This window comes from Typopeltis vanoorti, chromosome 4 (genome assembly GCF_054136105.1).
Source record: "Typopeltis vanoorti isolate ZY-2024b chromosome 4, IOZ_Tvanoo_1.0, whole genome shotgun sequence".
Taxonomy (NCBI): Eukaryota; Metazoa; Arthropoda; class Arachnida; order Uropygi; family Thelyphonidae; genus Typopeltis; species Typopeltis vanoorti.
This window is the reverse complement of record NC_143552.1, coordinates 106033518-106054288: the sequence shown is the minus strand read 5'-3', so window position 1 is coordinate 106054288 and position 20771 is coordinate 106033518. Positions and strand designations below refer to the sequence as shown.

The 20771-nt window shown below is 35.0% G+C and overlaps 1 protein-coding gene across 3 annotated transcripts in view; it reads left to right on the top strand.

The window, feature by feature from the left end:
* Prp39 (pre-mRNA processing factor 39) overlaps positions 1–20771 on the top strand; it is a 203643-nt gene that overhangs the window by 87774 nt on the left and 95098 nt on the right. For all 3 annotated transcript variants that reach the window (XM_090391395.1, XM_090391396.1, XM_090391397.1), the window contains one exon: positions 482–607. In XM_090391395.1, coding sequence (XP_090247521.1) covers positions 482–607 — 126 coding nt within the window. The remainder of the gene's footprint in view (positions 1–481; positions 608–20771) is intronic.

Genomic DNA, 20771 nt, shown 5'->3' with positions numbered 1-20771 from the left:
TATAAATAAATCCAGTACATGCTTGTAGAATTCCCTTACTAAATTGAATTGAATAACTGTTATAATGTTATTCAATTGATGATCCTGTTTATTAGTATTTGAAGCAAGCACCTTACAGAGCTGCAATCTTAGTAATAATTATTTTTAAAAAAGGATGATAAACTTAGCATAAATTAGAATTTTGTTTACCAATTGATAATGCACATACAGAATTACCTTTTAAGCATGTATTATCACTGCTATTCAGTTTGTTTTGCCTCTGGGAAGAACTCCAAAGTTGAAAGTGTTGTAAGGTTAGTAATTCCTAATCAGGAGCATGAATAAAATAATATAAACATTTTGAAGACCATACTTATTCAGAAGTTTCAAAACTTTTTTTGCATAAGCATCAGTTTGCTTACTTGTTGATAAATATCTTAGTTTAATATAATTAATAAATATTTGGTAAAATTAAGTAAGACCTGTCACAATTTGTATGTAGGGTAATCTTTTGGCAGCCAGAGAAGCATTTGGTGAATTTTTTAAATATTATCCTTATTGTTATGGATATTGGAAAAAATATGCAGATATGGAAAGGAAGCTTAACTGTCCTGAAGATGCTGAAAAGGTACAGATTTTAACTGTTTGCATAATTTTATATTTTGCAATTTTATTAGTAAGAACTTACTCATGAATTCTTAATTCTCTAATAAATAAAAACCATATACATTATTTTAATTTATAAATGCTCCATAAATATTTTTATACTGTTGTGAGAGAAACAAACACTTAATTAACACTTCCTGATATATTTTTATAAATGCTTCATTATGCTAGTTTAATTTGGATGTACACCATGTTAAACTCCTATCAGGAAGACTCATCACTCAATATATCCTAAAATATACTCTTAGTGTAGTTGTCAAGTTTGAGAAAAACTCTTGCTCTTCATTTGGAAGTACGTGTGTTTGAATCCCTGGGTATGGCATGAGTAAGCTGGTCTCGATGTCAATAGGGATTTTCCACCTGTAATTTTAGATTTTTATGCCACAAAACAGTCAAACTGGTCAGAATAATACATGCAGTTTACAAACTCAATACAGTAAATCCCTGTTTTTACAAGCTAATTGGTTCTTCTTGGAACTGTTGTTAAGTGAGTCATCATAAATTCTAATTTTCCATAGGCTCTGTCATGAATTAGATTACATTCTTGGAAATAGTTTGAACTGTAATACCATAGGTTTTGTTTATTCTTTATAATGGGATTTATCATACAATGAGACAAACTGGAGTCAGGTTCTATCACTTTCATTCCGGATTTGTGAAAGCTTAAAATTTAATGTTTCTCTTATAAATTGCTTTATGTTTCTTTAAAGATTCTGTATTCTCAAATTCAATTTTCCTCTTTCCAGACATTTTTGCGGTCACACATATGTAAATACTGTAAATAATTTTAAATTAACAGTAAGTTACAACATTTCACTCCAACTGCAGGCTTTAGACTGATTTCCTTTGATCATAATAATCATAACTGTGCGATCCAGGCACAGTTATGATTATTAACATACAAATATATATGCAGTATTTTGCAACATAACATTTAATTATTGGATTTAAAAAAAAGGGGGGGGGTGCTTAATGGTCAAAGCTGTATAACTGAGAGCAGACCTCCACATAGCCTTTAAAGGAATGCGGAGAACCGACCAGGGCTTCTGACTTAATGTTTAATCCTCACCTTCTCGTGGTGCACCCTGTTGGGTATCTACTTGGATACTGAACGAATGAGGATGGGCTGGCAATTTGGGATTTAGCCGACCAAACTGTATTCTTATTGGTTAAACCAAAATAAAAAATGATGGTTCGACATGACAGAATTTCATGCCGGCTGGGGCATCGCCCGGTTAAACAAGTCCCCCCATTGTTTTCGCCAGGGAACCAGGCCGAACAGCAAAAAGTCAGCTACTGGAACAAATCTGAAAACAAACCCCAACTGAACATCACCAGAGTTAAAGATCAGTACTATCAACGTAAGAAGCGTGAATGGCAAAGAAATGGAGCTAGCTGAGGAATTAGATAAGTACCAGATCGACATAATAGGGGTGACTGAAACAAAAAAAGCCAAAAACTGGTGAGATCTTTCTGAGCAATAAATACAAAATGTTATATTCAGGCAATGACAATCAAGGAAAAGGAGTAGCCATGGTATTCAACACAAAATACAAGGCTAATCTTCTTGAATGGCGAACTAGACAATGAGATTTATTTGTGCCTATGGTCCCACAGAAGGTTCTACTAAGGTAGAAGTGGAGGAATTTTTTGAGGCTTTAGAAAAAGCAACTGACACAATGAAAAAGGAAAAGTTGTTCCTTGTTGGGGATCTAAATAGCAGAGTAGGAAATGATTGTGAGACATACAAAATATTTTGGGAAAATTTGGAGAAAAGAGCAAAGCTAATAATACTTGCAAATATCTGTTGGATTTCTGCTCAGGACATGGACTGGTTATTACTAACACCATGTTCCAACATAAAAATGTGCACAAATTCACATGGAGAGAAGAGGCAAGGAATAAGAAAAGTCTCATTGACTGTGTTATTGTTGATAGTGATGTTTTCTCCCTGGTGCAGGACACCAGAGTGTACAGAGGATTTGAAATTGGAAGTGATCACTATTTAGTCGTGAGCAGGATAAAATTGAATTTCATATTGAAAAGAATAACATGTAAGAAAGTTTTAAAACGAATAAAAGTTGAGCAGCTCTCAGATGTGAACTGTAGACTAAAATACACAAAGATTATTGAAGAAAAAATGAAAGAGTTTGAGAACAGGAATCAAACCTTGGAGATTCAGTGGCAAACTCTGAAGAAAACATTGATTGATTCTGCCAGAGAGGCATGTGGTGAGGTTGTCTGCAAGGATAAAAAAATCAGAACTCCCTGGTGGACACAAGAAGTTAAAGAGGCTGTGAAGGAAAAGAAGAAAGCATATCAAAAGTTCCTGTCAAATAAGTCAGCTTGTGCTCTTAGAGAATACAGAGACAAATGCAAGAATGCTAAATACTGTATAAAACTAGCTAAACAAAAGTCATGGGTGGACTTTGGCAAGAATATAGAAAATAAATATCAAGAAGGTGGCAAAATATTCTGGAGGTTGTTGAAGAAGCTTAGGAATGGAGGAAAGACTGCTGTAAAAGGGGTTAGAGATGATAAAGGTGACATGAAAACGGGAGAAAAAGATATCCTTGAAGTATGGAGTAATTACCTTGAAAAACTGCTAAATGAAATAAGCAGTGATGACAGCACAGTGGTAAAAAAACACTGACCAGGCATGCAGGCAGGAATACATATCCATACTTGAAGTAGAAAAAGCCATCAAAGGCTTGAAATGTGGAAAGGCAGCTTGGAGTAGATGATATTCGACCAGAAATGCTGAAGTATGGTGGTATAAGAGTGTTACAGTGGCTGCACTGCATAGTCCAGAAAGCATGGACAGAGGGACGAATTCCTGATGATTGGAGTAGAGCTCTCATAGTACCCATATATAAAAAGGGAAATAAAACTGAATGTGAGAATTACAGAGGTATTTCCCTACTGAGTGTTCCTGGCAAGATCTATGCAAGTATACTTGAGAAACGGTTGAGAAGAATTGTGGAAGAAAAGCTTGGTCAAGAACAAGCTGGATTCAGGCCAAATAGAGGCTGTAAGGATCAGATCTTCACTTTTCGACAAATAGTCGAGAAAGCATGGGAATATAACAAAGATCTGTATTTAAGTTTTGTCGATTTGGAAAAGGCATATGATAAGGTGCCAAGAAAGAAGCTATTCAATATGCTGCAGTTATATGGTGTCAATGGGACATTATATCAAGCAATACTTAGTCTTTATTTGAGTTGTAAGTCAGCAGTTAGAATTGAAGGAAGTACAGGAAGATGGTTTAATGTTAAATCTGATGTTTGACAAGGAAGTACATTATCCCCTCTGTTATTCATTATCTATATGGATCACATTATGAAGGAAAGTGGTATTAAACATGATATCAGAATTGGAGATGTTAATGTCAGCTCTTTGCTTTATGCGAATGATGTTATACTTCTAAATAAATCCGCTACAAGTCTGCAAGATTCTCTGAATAAATTGAATAGCTGTTGTAATAGATATGGTATGAAGATCAGCAATAAAAAGACAGACAATGAAAATAGGCAGAATCGTTGAAAATGTCAACTGTGTTGTGAATGGAGAACCTGTGGAACAAGTAAAACATTTCAGCTACTTGTGCACGATTTTTAGTGAAGATGGTAAATTAAATATAGAAATAGATAACAGAATCAGCAAATCTGGTATGGTGGGAAGTCAATTGAATAAATTCATATGGAATAAGAGAGAAATTAGTCGAAACACTAAATTAGCTGTATACAAGACGGTGTTCAAACCAGTTTTAACTTATGGATCTGAGAGTTGGGTCAGAAGTAAAACACTTGACCAAAGACTAGAGACTGCAGATATGAGAGTCTTGAGAAAGATTAGAGGCGTGAACAGATGGCATCTATGGCAATATCATATTAAAAACGAGGATATTAGGAAAGAACTTGACATTGTCAGCATCCAGGAATGCGTTAGCAGAGCTAATCTCAGGTGGCATGGTCACTTAAACAGAATGGGCGAGGAAAGATTGGCAAAACAAGTTTTCTCTACGAGGTTGTCAGCAAAACGACCCAGAGGAAGACCAAGATATAGGTGGATTGATACGGTACAAAGTTCCTTAGACGATAGAAATATAAGATCTGATAATGTTGAAGTCTTGACAAGTAACAGAGTGATTTGGAGGAAAATTGTAGATAGGCAGTTAGTAATGATGTAATTTTTTTCATGTAGTGCTATTATATCCTGTACACCCCCTTGAGGGTACATGGCAGGAATTTGATGATGAAAAAAAAAAAAAAAACATGCTGATTGTTATTAAAAAATCATTCATATCAGTTGAAATGTTTCATTTTGATCATATTCTGTGGTGTCAATCATCATAACCTGCCACTGAAGTTTATGCATCCCAATTTCATTTCTATAGCTTAGCATTTCATATAGGCATAATAGAAAATTTCACGAGTCATAAAATTGTAGGATCATAAAGGTCTACTGTATTCTGGACACATACCATTAGTTGCTTGAACTGTAATTCCATTTAAAACTAGCCATAAAGTACACAGCAAGTAAATTATTATTATGTGGAAATCTCCATGAAATATGAAGATAAATCAAAGTCATATCTTTCATACCTATCATATCTTTCCTTAATGTGTATAGAAAGGCTTAGGTGTCATTGATAATTCATAATAATGTTGCTATAAACACCAAGAGAGGAATATTAGTGAGTTTAATGAATATATATTATTATTACATGATGCCTCCAAGGAATACAAAGACTCATCGAGGGAGGGCACCTACTCTACAACTGTCTGTAGAGACAGACAGTTGTAGAGTAGTTTAATATATACCAAATATATATTTTACTCTCTTGGTTTGTACTGTAAAATATTATTATGAATCTTTCCTTAAATTCAAGCGCTCATGACTATGATCCATTTTACTCATTCAGCCCTCATCTGATTCCTAATATACCTTGAAGGGAGTGTATAGGATACTATGGATATTACTATATGATTAATGATGTATAAAGACTATGTGATTGCATTATTGTTAGCTTCCTGTCAAGAGTTTTCTTCTGACTTAATCTATTTGTCAAATTAAACATTTTGATCTTTTATGGCATTCATCACTCCATCTAGATCTTGGTCATCCTTTAGTCTTTTCCTGGCATGAAAGACCTGCTTTGCTAACCTTTGTTCTCTCAATTTGTTTAAGTGACCATGGTTAGATTAGATTAGCTCTGCTCATGCATTCTTTAATGCCACAAATTTGTTTCTTATATTTTATTTTTAATATGATGTCATCTGTTTACTTCTCTAATTTTTTTTGTAACTCTCATATCTGTAGTTTATAGGCTCTGATCATCTCTTATTTCTAACCTGACTGAGATTATAAATGATTAAAATCAGTGTGAATACTGCCTTATACTGCTAGTTTAGTGTTTTAGTGTCGATTCTCTCTTATTCAATTGGTTCCTGACCCTAGTTTTGCTTATTCTGTTATCTGTTTCCATGGTGGACAGTGATCCATCATGACTCTTCCCCCAAAAACCTAGCACATCCATTTCCAGCAGTTCAGTTCCATAAGGAACATATAGCTTATAATCTTCTGATTCTAGACTAGAAGCCTAAAGACCTATGAGGGGCATCCTTTAGTGTGCTGTTGGTGGGAGGTCTAAGAATTAATTCTTCCTAAATCTGGGAAGTTTAACACAGTCATTCATATTTATTTAGATTAAGTTAGTTTTTAAATCTGCTGTTGATTCTAAAAGCAGTCTTTCAAGTTTGTAATTGCTGTGGTGAAGCATAGTAGTTTTTTTCCATTCTTTGTCAGGTGTGGCTAGTTAGACCTGACTGACCACAGTTGTGACAGCTGACGTATTTGTTGTTCTCCAAACCAGATGTTGGAAGATCTCTCAGTTTGTCCACAATATGACAAGTTACAAGAACAAGGAACTAAACACCTTGAACAGAGAGTAGAGGCAGTGGCTCTGTAGAAGAGCTGTCAGTTTCAAATGAAGTTTGAAAGCAGTGCAGAGATTGCATTTCTTTAAAGTTCTGGCTATTTTTTCTGAAATGCCTTTATTGTAGGGAATAGTAATTGCATTACTGTAATCTGTATGTTGAGAGAGATGTGCGGTCTCTTTGGCATTGTAGCCACTGGACATGAAGGTATGGCAAATAAAGGAGAGTTCAGCTGTGAGGGAAGCCTGGTTGGAACAGAGGTTATTACAGACGAAGGGTGAGATGGGAAAGTTTGAATATGTATTTACCTGTGTGGGTAGGTTTTTTATAAACTGAGGAAAAAAGAATGCTATTGGGAAGATGTGCGATTAGATTGCCCAAAGAAGGTAGACTATTGTTTTTTTTCTTTTTCTATAGCAAACTGGATTCTGGGATGTAGACTGAGGTGGAGGAGGAGGAGGAAAGAGTTTGATATATCTAAGCCATGTGGCCAAATGGAGAACATATCAGTGTATCTTAGCTAGATAAAAGAGTATGTTTCTTAAAATGCCCCATATAGAAATTGGCCAGAAGAGGAAGGAGAAGAGAGAGCCCATGGTTGCAGTTTCTGTCTGTTTATATATGGTGTTCTATCAAGTTGATAGATATATGCAAACATTTGCCATACCGTCCAGTCCAGTGGCTACAATGCCAAAAAGATTAACCAGATAGTCATCCTTACCATCATTTCACATCCCTCTCAACATACAGATTATAGTAATGCAACATATTGCTATTCCTTATATCTGGTGCATTTCATAAAAAATAGCCAGTACTTAAAAATATATCTAATCTCTGCATTGTATTCGCCCTCTTCTTGCAACTTGTCGTATTATGGATAATACAAGAGACTACCAACATCTGCCTTGGAGAGCACAAGAAATACATCAGCTGTTGCAATTATGGTCACTCAGGTCTAGCTGATGATGTCATGGATAGATACCTTGCATCAAATCAAACAAACTACTGTGCTTCACTGCAACAAGTATAAACTTGAAAAACTGTCATTAGAATGAGCAGTAAATTTAAAATAAAAGCAACCCTGATCTAAATAAATATGGTTGTGTTAGACTCCCCATTTAACATCACCTATAGAGAGCATCCTTCAGAGGACTTCTTTAGCCTTCTAGTCTAACTTCTTATTGTATTGTGTATATTATTATAATTTTTATATTGTATCTCAGATGTCTATGCTGTATTCATTCCATTAAATGTAATTATGGACATTTTATTTTTGTTTATTCTGATTAATTTTTCTAATGTCTTAGCTACAACTCCTGAAATGTTGAACAGTCTACCATCCTTTTACTACTTCTTATGCCTTGGCATTGCTCCACAATATCTACTTGTCTGCCAGCTTTATTGTTCCGAATATACCACTGCTTTACTGAAAATTCTATATGCTTTGCTACCTACCAGGTCAAGACAGTGGTTACTCGTATACCTTCGTTATGGATATATTCCTGCTATTACCAGATTCGGTACTCTCAAATCCTAGGCATCTATCCTCCATCCATTGCTCTTTCCAGTAATTATCTTAGTAGTGCATGAATTTCATTTCTTTCTATGTCATCCTCCTATATCTCTATACACTATTATAATAACACTCCCTCTAGTAATGCTCGCACTATATTTATTAAGCTAGTCTGCTGATATCAGTCATTTTTGGCTGTGTAGAACTAATGTCAAAAACTCCTCACTCTTATTTGTGATCCTTAAGACATTGTACATGATTTACATTATCCCTTTGTGCCCAGAACTATCTTGCATCTTGTAATTAGTGTCCAATTCAAATTTGAGACCTGAGATATTCAGCATTTTTGAATAATTACTATCTTCATAGTCACTTGTTTGAAGGATGACTGCACACACACACACACACACTCTCTCTCTCTCTCTCTCACACACACATGTGCATCCCTTTTAGTAGCTCCAGGTTTCCTTGATCTTGCACTTCTCAGCATTCACTGAGCATCACTTTTTCCAGAACCCAGAACAATGCAACTCAAACAGTGCAGGTATACTCTATCAAATTCACTTCATTCATCTGCCAGCTGCAAATTACTCTTACTGCACAACCTAGGCATTAACTAATTTTCAGTCATTGTTCTTCTCAGTAACACTTTCATATCTTCTCTCATTTTCATACTTGTGATCTCTCAAATAATTTGTAAACAGTTATCATCATCATTAAATTCCTGACAGGTACTCTCAATAGGTGTGCTGCATATTGCAATAGTACTATATGAAAACGTTACATCATTATTAACTTTCTACAATCAACAATTTTCCTCCAAATTAATCTGTTATTTGTCAAGACTCCTATATTATCAGATCTTATATTTCTGTCTTCTCTTCTAAGGCACTTGTTATTCTATCCATCTACCTAGATCTGGGTCTTTTTCTTGCCATCTTGGCAAAGAAATTTTTTTTTTTTTTTTTTCTAATCTTTCTTCTCTCATTCTGTATTTTAAGTGTTTCTCCTTAAATCTAAGTGTTTAAGTGATGATATCTCCTTAGATTAGCTCTACTAACACATTCCCAAATGTTAACAGTGTTACGTTCTTCCTTAATAATCTCATTTTTAACATACTGCCATCAATGCCATTTGTTCAATAACCTAATATTTCTCATAACGCATATGTGGTCTCTAGTCTTTGATCAAGTGTTTTATTTTTAACCTATCTCTCTCAGATTCAGAAGTACTTAGTTTCAATGCTGTCTTAAGAATATCCATATAAATATATTCAACTTCCTACCGTGCATGCTTTGCTAATTCTGTTGTCTATTTCCATATTTACTTTGCTGCCATCACTAAAAATTATGCCTAAATAGGTGAAATGTTTTATTTATTCTACGATTTTTTTTTTTTTTAAATTAAGGATGCAGTTGATTTCAATGTTTCTGCCTATTTTCTTTGTCTTTGTTCCTTTTCTTGCTGATTTTTGTACCAAATATATTACAACTGTTATTCAGTTTAGACAGGGAATCCTGAACACATGTTCTGGATTTATTTAGAAGTATAACATCATCTAGATAAAGTAAAACGCTGGGATTAACATCTCTGATTTTGATATGAGGTTTAATACCACTTTCTTTCATAATGTGATCCATATAGATGATGAATAACAGGAGAGGTAATGTGCACCCTTGTAACACACCGTATTTAACAAACTATCTTCCTGTACCTCCTTCAATTCTAACTGCTAATTTATAGCTTAAATAGCTATAAATTAGTTATAATCAACATGTTGAACAGCTTTTCTCTTGACACCATATTTTGTCCCTTTACCAGATATACAAACTTAATTAAGTTAAGGGATATTACATCCCATATTGTTTCATAGCCGAATAAGAAACTCAAAGAGTTTCATGCCGAATATAGTAAATATATAAAGTTCGGCGAGTCCAAGTGTAAGCAAATACCTGGATAGTGTTACAATTGACCCTTTAGGGAGTGCAACACTGAGGCAACTCATGGTAAGGGTGGAGCAAGCTCCGATCACTATTCTTGATATTTCCCCATAATGTGAAACCCAGCTCCTAGGAGCTGTATTACTGTTCTACATTATGAGTTAGAGAAGGTCACTACCCAGACTGGTTTCAACCTTTATTGAGGTCTCATCAGTGAGTAGGTAGACCTAGAAATACCAAGTTTGTAGCAAACAGAACTTACATATACCATACTATGAGAATTGCCAAGAAGGTGTCCTAATAAATTATTAATTATATGAAAGGTATTTGCTTACACTTGGACTCGCCGAACTTTATATATTTACTATATTTGGCATGAAACTCTTTGAGTTTCTTATTCGGCTATGAAACAATATGGGATGTAATATTCCTTAACTTAAATAAGTTGACATGTTGCCGAATTGAAGCCTTTGGCTCTTCATATATTTAATAATTTATTAGGACACCTTCTTGGCAATTCTCATAGTAGGGTATATGTAAGTTCTGTTTGCTACAAACTTGGTATTTCTAGGTCTACCTACTCACTGATGAGACCTCAATAAAGGTTGAAACTGGTCTGGGTAGTGACCTTCTCTCACTCGTAATGTAGAACAGTAATACAGCTCCTAGGAGCTGGGTTTCACATTATGGGGAAATATCAAGAATAGTGATCGGAGCTTGCTCCACCCTTACCATGAGTTGCCTCGGTGTTGCACTCCCTAAAGGGTCAATTGTAACACTATCCAGGTATTTGCTTATGCTTGGACTCACCGAACTTTATATATTTACTATATTTGGCATGAAACTCTTTGAGTTTCTTATTCGGCAATGAAACAATATGGGATGTAATATCCCTTCATTTAAATAAGTTTATATGTCGCCGAATTGAAGCCTTTGGCTCTTCATATATTTAATATACAAACTTAAATATAAATCCTGGTTATATTCTCATGATTTCTCAAATATTTGTTCATCATAATTATATTTCTGACGTATATCCTCTGGGGAAGAGAGTATAGGATTTTATAGTAGTACTAAATGAAAAAGTTACAGCATTGCTAACTTCCTCTTGACAATTTTTTTCCAAATTAACCTGTTGTCAGTATTCCAGTATTATCAGATCATATATTTCTGTTTTCCAAGGCAATTTTTACTGCATCAAGCCACCTAGATCTGGGTCTTCCTCTGGACCTTTTTCCTGCCATCTTGGCAAAGAACACCACGTTTCGCTAACCTTTCCTCTCCCATTCTGTTTTAGTGATTTTGCTAACACAGTCCTGAATGTTAATAATGTCAAGTTTTTTCCTAATATCCTCATATGATGCCATTGATATACCATCTGTTAAGTCTCTTAATCTTTCTCAGGACTCATAACTGTGGTCTCTAGTCTTTGACGAAGAGTTTTATTTCTGTCCCAGTTCTCAGAAACGGACATTATTACAGAGCTGTCCTTAGCCCTTTCAAATCATACCAGTCCCGAGGATAAGGTGGTTAGCCCTATGCCTCCTGGTATGTCCTATGTCTGTAGATGCATGTGATAGGGCCGGTTTACTTGTTCTGGGGGTCGAAAAACTGTGTTTCTGGATGAGCAACCTCCCCTACCTCTGTATGAGACCGGCTAACTCACCTTTTGTCGAAGAGATCAGATAAAGTTCCTCAAGTCAATGATGGGAATCAAACCCAGGTCTTTCCGACCAAAGGGCTTTGTCTATACTGACTGAGCCTCTGTAGCTCAGTCGGTATAGACTGAGATTCTCAGATCCATAAGTTAAAATTGGTTTGAACACTCTTGTATACAGCTAGTTTAATGTTTTGACTAATTTCTCTCTTATTCCATATAAATTTATTTGATTTCCTACCATATCATCTTTGCTAATTTTGCTGTATAATCCCAAATTTAATTTGTCATCTTCACTAAAAATTGTGCCTAAATAGCTTAAATGTTTAACTAGTCCTATAGATTCTCCATTTAGGTTGCAGTTGATGTATTAAGTGTTTCAGCCTATTTTCACTATCTTCATTTTTTTAATGCTGAATTTCATACCAAATTTATTATAGCTGTTATTCAATTTAGTCAGGTAATGCTGCAGACTTGTACTGGATTTATTTAGAAGCAGAACGTCATCTGCATAAAGTAAAAATTAACATTTCCAATTTGTTTAATACCATCTTCCTCCTAATGTGATCCACATAGATAATAAGAGTGGAGATAATGTACACCATTGTCTCATGCCTGATTTAACATCAAACCACCTTCCTGTACATCCTTCAATTCTAACTGCTGATTTACAACTCAAATTTGGAGTAAATATTGCTTGATATAATGTCCCATTTGCACCATATAACTGGAGTGTTTTGAACAGTTTTCCTCTTGGAACCTTGCCATATGCCTTTTCCAAATCTGTGAAACTTATATACAGATCCTTGTTATATTCCCATGATTTCTCAACTATTTCTCTTAAAGCAAAAATCTGGTTCTAACAATCACTGTTTGGCCTCTATGTAGCTTTCCATCTACGATTTTTCTTAGCCTTTTCTCAAGTATACTTGCATAAATCTTACCAGGAACACACTCAGTAGGGCAATTCTTTTGTAATTTTCACATTCAGTTTTATCTCTCTTTTTATAGATGTGTAGTATGAAAGCTCTACTCCAATCATAATCATCTGGAATTTGACCGTCTGACCAGACTGAATTATTCAATATAGCCACTGTAAGAACTTTATACCTTTATATTTCAGCATATCTGGTCGAATATCATTTGCTCCACCTGCGTTTCCACATTTCAGGTTTTTAATGACTATTTTACTTCAAATATTGATATGTATATATTCCTGATACAAGTATACACCTTATCATGGAATCACTAAACATTTCTCTCTTTATCTCTTCTTCTATTTCATTTGTATATATTCCTTTGTCTTTCTTCTTACTCTCCTTTCTGTGTCAGAACAGAAAAAAGTCTTGTAAGTGCAATCTCTTATGGTCACCTAATAGTTTTCCTGCTCTTCTCCAGCAAAGAGGTTGTAGGTTCAAATCCTGCCAAGGGCATGGGTGTTTGTGATTGTCCTACTAACTGTTTACTATATGCACTACTGTAACCCGTGTCCTGGTGCAGTATGACTTTTGATGTCTTTGCACCATGAAAATTAAATAAAAAGAAATCTTGCTCTCCCACTACACTTTACATTTTATCCTTTTATGTTTTGTTCACTTTCTCTCCCTCATGCCTATTGTTACTAATGTTCACCACTTCACTCTCTTGCTTTCACACAAACCACACTTTTGGCACTCACTTTCAGAATTTTTTCTATAAATTCTCATTTTCAAACCATAAAATGTAATATAATGAGTACATCTTATACTTACTACTTGTCACAAAATCCCTCATGTTGATTTTCTCAGTGATATCCTAATCTCAATTGTTCTGGTTCACATTATTTCTAAGCACTGAAGTACAATCATACAATAATACACTAGAAAAACAAAATATACATTTAAATCTGCATATACAGTCATACCCTGACTTACGCGAATCTGGAGTTATGCGGTTTCTTATATGTACGTATTCCCGTCCCACTTCATGCCTCACCACTAGTTGTATCTTTCCGGTGCCGGCTGCATTCGCCAGTGTCGCACATGCTGTGAACAAGCACTGACGTGTTTCGTGCGGTCTCCATTCATGCACGATTTTTATAATCTACAAACCTTGCAATTGTTTAATGTTATGTTCTTGATAAAAATTTTATCACATAAAAAATAATAATGTCATCCAAAAGAAGCAAGTATGATTCTTGTACAGCTAGCAAGAAAAGAAAAACATTGACTTTGGAAACAAAACTCAACATTATTAAGGATTTTGAAGGCAGAATGAAAATTTGTGAGCTAGCAAAAAAGTTCGATCTACAGGAATCCACAGTAAGAACAATCATAAAAGAAAGGTTTACAGATTTTGGAGGGCATAGATTCTAACGAGGAATGAACTGTAGCCACAAGGCAAAAGGCAAGGAATAAAAAAAATCATTAGCTTGCTATGAAGAAATTTTGCGTGACAAGAAAAAGACATTATGCCGTCAGACTAATCTATTAGATTTTATGAAACCATCGACATCGAAATGACTTTCTCTTTTTTATGTATGAAAAACTACAATTATGATTATATTTCTTAAAAAATATAGGTGTTTTTGTAAACTTTTGGTCCCAATTGTATGTTTGTATATATAAATTACATGCAAAATTATATCCCAAGTTACATGAATTCGACTTGCGCGCTTTTTGTTAGTCCTACCTACCGTGTAACTTCAGGGTATGACTGTAATTAAGAGCAGATTGTTTTAAATTGAAAACATAGAACATTAAATATTAATCTAATGATTTGTGTCTAGGACCAATTCCACTACATGTTCTATTACTAAAAACACCAAACACCCAAAACTTATCCTTAAGAGTGGATGGATTTGAACCTCAAGTCATTAAATCTTTAAATTTAAAGAATAAAACGAGTGAAATTACTTAAAGTTAGTAAGTTAGAGATATTCTATTAAAAAAGGTAAAAAAAATCATCGGATTAGACTTAATTTTAAAAAATGAAGTAATGATTGCAAATTCAAAATAAAATGCATGCTAACTATAGATTTCAGCATGATAACCCACTGTTTTCTCATTTTATTTTTGATGATTTCCAGTTTATCATCTATTGAGATTGCATTTTTTTTTGTTGTTAGTTTGTTTACTTTTGTGCTTATTTTTATTTATTATTACCTTTATGACTAGTAAGCATCTGCATTGTTCTAGTAGAAGTGATATTAAACCTGAGGAAATCAGTTTAGTTTGAAATGAAAGAGGTGCTGCTCAGCTCTGAATGAGCTGAGAATGCAGCATAAAATTAAACATGTCTAAGTCTGAGTGGGAATATGTTATGTACTATTCGAAATAGTGCTGATACTATTCATTGTATGCTCAATCATGTTTGGAATATGGAAATAATGCTTGCTACCTGGATGAATAATCAAAATAAAATCATGTTAACTTTATCCTGTTGCAAGTGCTAGAGAAAGCTTGTAACCTTTATGATTTAAAAGAACATTAGAATGGGGAAATTAAGCCCTTTTTGGCAAGTTTAGGATGGTTTGTGAACTTTTGTCAATGTTATGATTTTCATAATATGAAAATGTGTAAAGAAGCTACATCAGCTGATAAAAATCCTGCAGATGCATTTCCTGTGAAACTGAAGGCAATCATAGAGGAGAGGGGGAGAGTACACACACAAACAAATATTCAACCTTGACAACAGGTTTATATTGGGGGGGGGATTGCTGATTGCTCTTATATTTCCATCGCTGAAAAGACACCTGGGCTTTGGGTGGCGAGAGATCGACTGGCACTTCTGCTTGGTACTATTATGGAGGGACATAAAGTGAAACCTGTTTGCATTAACCACTATCAAAACCCTCAAGCCTTTACAGGTCAGAATGAATCAAACATGTCTGGTACTCAAACCCAAAAGGATACATGACTGCTGTTATTTTCAGAAGTTACCTTGGGTCTCAGTTATGACCTTTTATATGTTACTTATTCTTGATGATACCACAAGCCATTCACTCAGTATTGTTGATGTCTGTCCCAATATCAAGATTGTTTTTCCTCCTGCAAATAGAGCCTTAGTATTTCATCCTGTGAACCAACATGTGTGATAATCTTTCAAGGTTCAGTATTTAAAGTACACTCTAGCTCATATAATTGACAAGACTGACCATGAACAAGTGAGTGAACAACAGTATTGGTGAGCCATCAATGTAAAATATTCTTTAAAATTCATTGATGTTGCATGGCATGGAGTTCCACATAGCTGTATTCATATTTTGTGACATAAGTTGTGTTTCAGATCTTATCAACTCCTTCAAAGGCTCTGATATGAAGATTATGCATAAACCAAAGACAGATGTATAAAACTCACTGTATGAAAAATGCAGGAAACATAAGTTGAAAAATTAGACTGAAGGCCTAAAGCTTTCTATGAGGAGGACACCCTCTTTGGGTGCTGTTGGGGAGGAGGCATATGAATTCAAGTTTTTCCAAATCTTGGGAAGCTTAACATGACCATATTTATTGAGATTGGGTTGGTTTTTTAAATCTTCTACTGATTCTAAGAAGAGTCTTTCAGGGTTGTATTTGTTGTGGTAAAGCATAGTTGTTTTTTTTTTTTTTTTTTCATGCGATTCTGTGCAAGGTATCCAAGGCATGGTTAGCTAGACCTAACACCATGCTTATGGAGGTAGATATGCTCATCTAGGCAGGTGTTAACAGATCTCTCTGTTTGACCATAATACGATAAGTTGCAAGAACAAGGTCCTTGTAACTTTGTAAACACCTGTAGCAGAGAGAGAAGATAGAGCTGATGAGGGCAGCCAGCTTCAGATGAGATTTGAAGGCACTGCAGAGATTGTACTTTTTTAGTTTTAGCTGTCTTTTCCAAGGTGCTCCTATGCTTCACCACAACAAATATAAACTTGAAAGACCTTCTTTTAGAATCAGCAGCAGATTTAAAAAAAACCAACCAAATCTCAATAAATATAGTTGTGTTAGTGTTAAACTTCCCAAAATTTGGGAAACTTTAATTTGTAGGCCTCTCACCCAACAGCTAAGGCTAGCCAATGGCACCCATCATATAACTTTAGACTTTGTCTAATTTTTTCCACTTCTTGTTTTGTACATTTTTGTGTTTTTGCAATGTGTCTCAGTGACTGAGACGAAATATAGGATCAAATAAACTTGTGTTTAATTAATTATATGTGCTATATTCATTCCATTAAACCTAATAATGAGTTTAAACCATAAGTCTAAATAGTTGATTATGATGTCATATATTTAAATTAAAACAGAAATATTTACTTATATTTAATCTGCTGTTTAAATGTATCCTCTGCATTTTATTTTGAATCAATGCTACTAAACTTCTGAAAAAAGTCCTGTATCTGGATACCAAATTTTAGCACTTTTTTGAAACAAAATTCCACTAGATAGATAACTTCTGATTTATATTTAGTTATGTGCATTTATTTCATTGTATTCTGTTCATTTTAAGACTGTTTGTAGGGTTAATAAAAATGGCATTTAATTTTACTAGAAATGATCTGAATAGTATAGTATAGATCAGAGTTTTTCTAAGCCCAAGGTCCAGTAAAATGCCTAAAACAATTCTACGGACCACTAAGTTATGTAATTTTTTTTTTTTTTAATGTATGTGGGGATTACCAACATTTACATATTATATTTACATATACAACATTTTACACATATATAAACATTTACAAATACATATGGAAACATACTTAAGTTGGAAGTAAACGATTAAAAGTTAAAACTTTGTTCATCACTGAACAAAGTTTTAATTTTTATTAAACAAATAAAGGTATCAGTTTCCGATTTGCTGTGGGCAAATGAATGGGTATGACAGCGATGTCCCACTGATACTCCTATTCATTTGCCCACAACAACTTTTATATTTTATAATTAATCCCCATTTATCTGCCCACACTCATTACGCTCACCCCACAACTACATTTTTAGCGCCGTTGGTACCATGGGGAATGCCAGCGCCGTCCCGCTGATGCCTTCATTCATCTACCCACAACTATGTTTATCTTTAATCTCCATTCATCTACCCACAGCAACTTTTATATATTATATGTTATCCCCATTCATCTGCCCATCCTCATGAAGATACATCCCACAACTTTTATCTTCATGCACTCTCTGATTTGACCTCCGACATATAAACTGTACCATTCTCTAAGTGCACTGTGAGACGAGGGGAAAATGTTGTTCTTATCTTACTCCATTCATCATAATACTGAATACGAACTTGACATCCCTTGTCCTGTCCAAACCATCCCCTACATATACTCAGAAATTTCACTCAGAACATCCCAAAGGCCATTTAATGCCCACATCCACACAAATTCCAGATGATACGACTCGCCTTATTTCCCTGAGGAGTTTTCCATGACCAGCAAAAAAAAAAAAATTTAAGACATCCTGTTATGTCAGGTCATTTTCGATATCTATAAATAGTTCAACCCACGATGTCAGTCGCAAAGTGCCATCCACGTGGTCGGGTGCATTTTTCCACCAGTGACTGTATGCCATATATACTGTATGCATGTGATTTGTACTAATCGTGTTATGATGGTGGTTTTAATTATATCCATCCTGTTTATCCAGAGGCACAACAGTGGTCATCGTAAATCTGGCAGATTTATTAATCATGTGGTGGTTTTATTTATATCTGTCCTATGTGCTGCCTGTATTCGTTACATTGTGATGCGTGTTTCTGTACAATCCATGACCATACTGATGTTGTTGTGTGCATGCGAAGGATTCGGTGTGCTTGGCCGCATATTCCCGCAAGCGACCGTAAGGGATGCGGAACTTCACTAAATGGGATGAAGGCAGCTATCCTCCTCGCCAGCAGATCTGAGCCGAGCTTCACCGTGATGTCACTTTGCGTAACTTTCATTTCATCCTGGGTTTTGTCCGATTTTGGAAATGGATTAATTCCAGAACCAGTAACAAGAATGATTGGAAACTGTAGTCCAAATAAATAATATGATATAAATTATGTTACCACTTACTTTTAATGAGATGGTTCAGCTTCTCAGCTCTTGCAGAGTTGCTGGATATCTGGCTCAATTTTGGTCAACTTCAGTCGAAGATCAGCGCACACACACACACAAAGATGATTTCTGTATTTTGTTTTTATTTGAAGGACTATGAAAACATTTTCTCACAAAGACAGGCTGTAGAAATTGCATGACAATTTTCAATGCTGCTTCAGATAATTCGGGAAATTCACTTCTCACTGAAGGTGAGATCCAGAATCCAGTCAAACCAAGATCACGGAATTGCATTTTAAACCCACTGTCACTTGAAACGATAACAAAAGGTTGTTCTCGTGGCTATAAGCCTGAAATAGATCTCAAACTTACAGAAATTTCTTATAAAAGTTATTCGGAAAATATGTTTAAAAATTCTGTTTCAGAGTTTTGAGGTGGAAGAGGCAAGAAAAAAGAAAAGTCTCATTGACTGTTTGTTATTGTTGATAGTGATGTTTTCTCCCTGGTACAGGACACTAGAGTGTACAGAGGATTTGAAATTGGAAGTGATCACTATTTAGTCTTGAGCAGGATAGAATTGAATTTCATATTGAAAAGAATAACATGTAAGAAAGTTTTAAAGCGAATAAAAGTTGAGCAGCTCTCAGTGAACTGTAGACTAAAATACACAAAGATTATTGAAGAAAAAATTAAAAAGTTTGAGAACAGGAATCAAACCTTGGAGATTCAGTAGCAAGCCTTGAAGAAAGCCCTGATTGATTCAGCTAGAGATGCATGTGGTGAAGTTGTCTGCAAGGATAGAAAAATTAGAACTCCATGGTGGACACAGGAAGTTTAAGAAGGCAATGAAGGAAAAGAAGAAAGCATATCAAAAGTTCCTGTCGAATAAGTCAGCTTGTGCTCTTAGAGAATACAGACTTTTCTTATTCCTTGCCTCTTCTCTCCATGTGAATTTGTGCACATTTTTATGTTGGAACATGGTGTTAGTAATAACTAGTCCATGTCCTGAGCAGAAATTCAACAGATATTTGCCATTATGATTAGCTTTGCTCTTTTCTCCAAATTTTCCCAAAATATTTTTGTATGTCTGACAATCATTTCCTACTCTGCTATTTAGATCCCCAACAAGGATCAACTTTTCATTTTTCATTGTGTCAGTTTCTTTTTCTGAAGCCGCAAAAAAATTCCTCCACTTCTACCTTAGTAGAGCCTTCTGTGGGACCATAGGCACAAATAAGTCTCATTGTCCAATTCTCCATTCTGATATTTGCCCACATCACTCTGCTTGACACTGCCTGCCATTCAAGAAGATGAGCCTCGTATTTTGTGTTGAATACTATGGCTACTCCTTCTTTTCCTTGATTGTCATTTCCTGAATATAACATTTTGTATTGATTGCTTAGAAAGATCTCACCAGTTTTTGTCTTTTTTGTTTCAGTCATCCCTATTATGTCGATCTGGTACTTATCTAATTCCTCAGCTAGCTCCATTTCTTTGCCATTCAGGCTTCTTATGTTGATAGTACCGATCTTTAACTCTGGTGATGTTGCGTTGGGGTGTACTTTCAGATTTGTTCCAGTAGCTGACTTTTCACTGTTCGCCCTGGTTCCCTGGCAAAGGAGAGGTTTAGTTCATTTAATTTCGACAAAAAAGTCTGAAAGATAGGATAGTGTTGATAAACATGCTTTGTCAACAAGGAGTGATGCAAAATTAGAATTATGTTCATTTACAATCAATAAAATTTCGTCCTTAATTGAAATAACCTTGTTAGTACTTTGCCCCTGAAAAGCCAGCGAATTTCAGAATGAAGCAAAAGTTGTGTATATTCAATGTCCATTTCATCGCAGAATACTGAAAATAACCTGTTATTTAGCACTCGAGCCTTAATAAAATTAACTAGCTTTACAGTGTTATATAGCTCAGTTTTAAATTCTGGTGGCATTCCTTTGGAGGCCAACCTTTACCTATGCATGAAACAATATACCCAATTCATATCTGGATCCACTTCCTTGACCATAGAAACAACCCTCAACTATGCCTTCCGTACAGCAGCCAATGCATTTTTCCACTGGATCCCTTT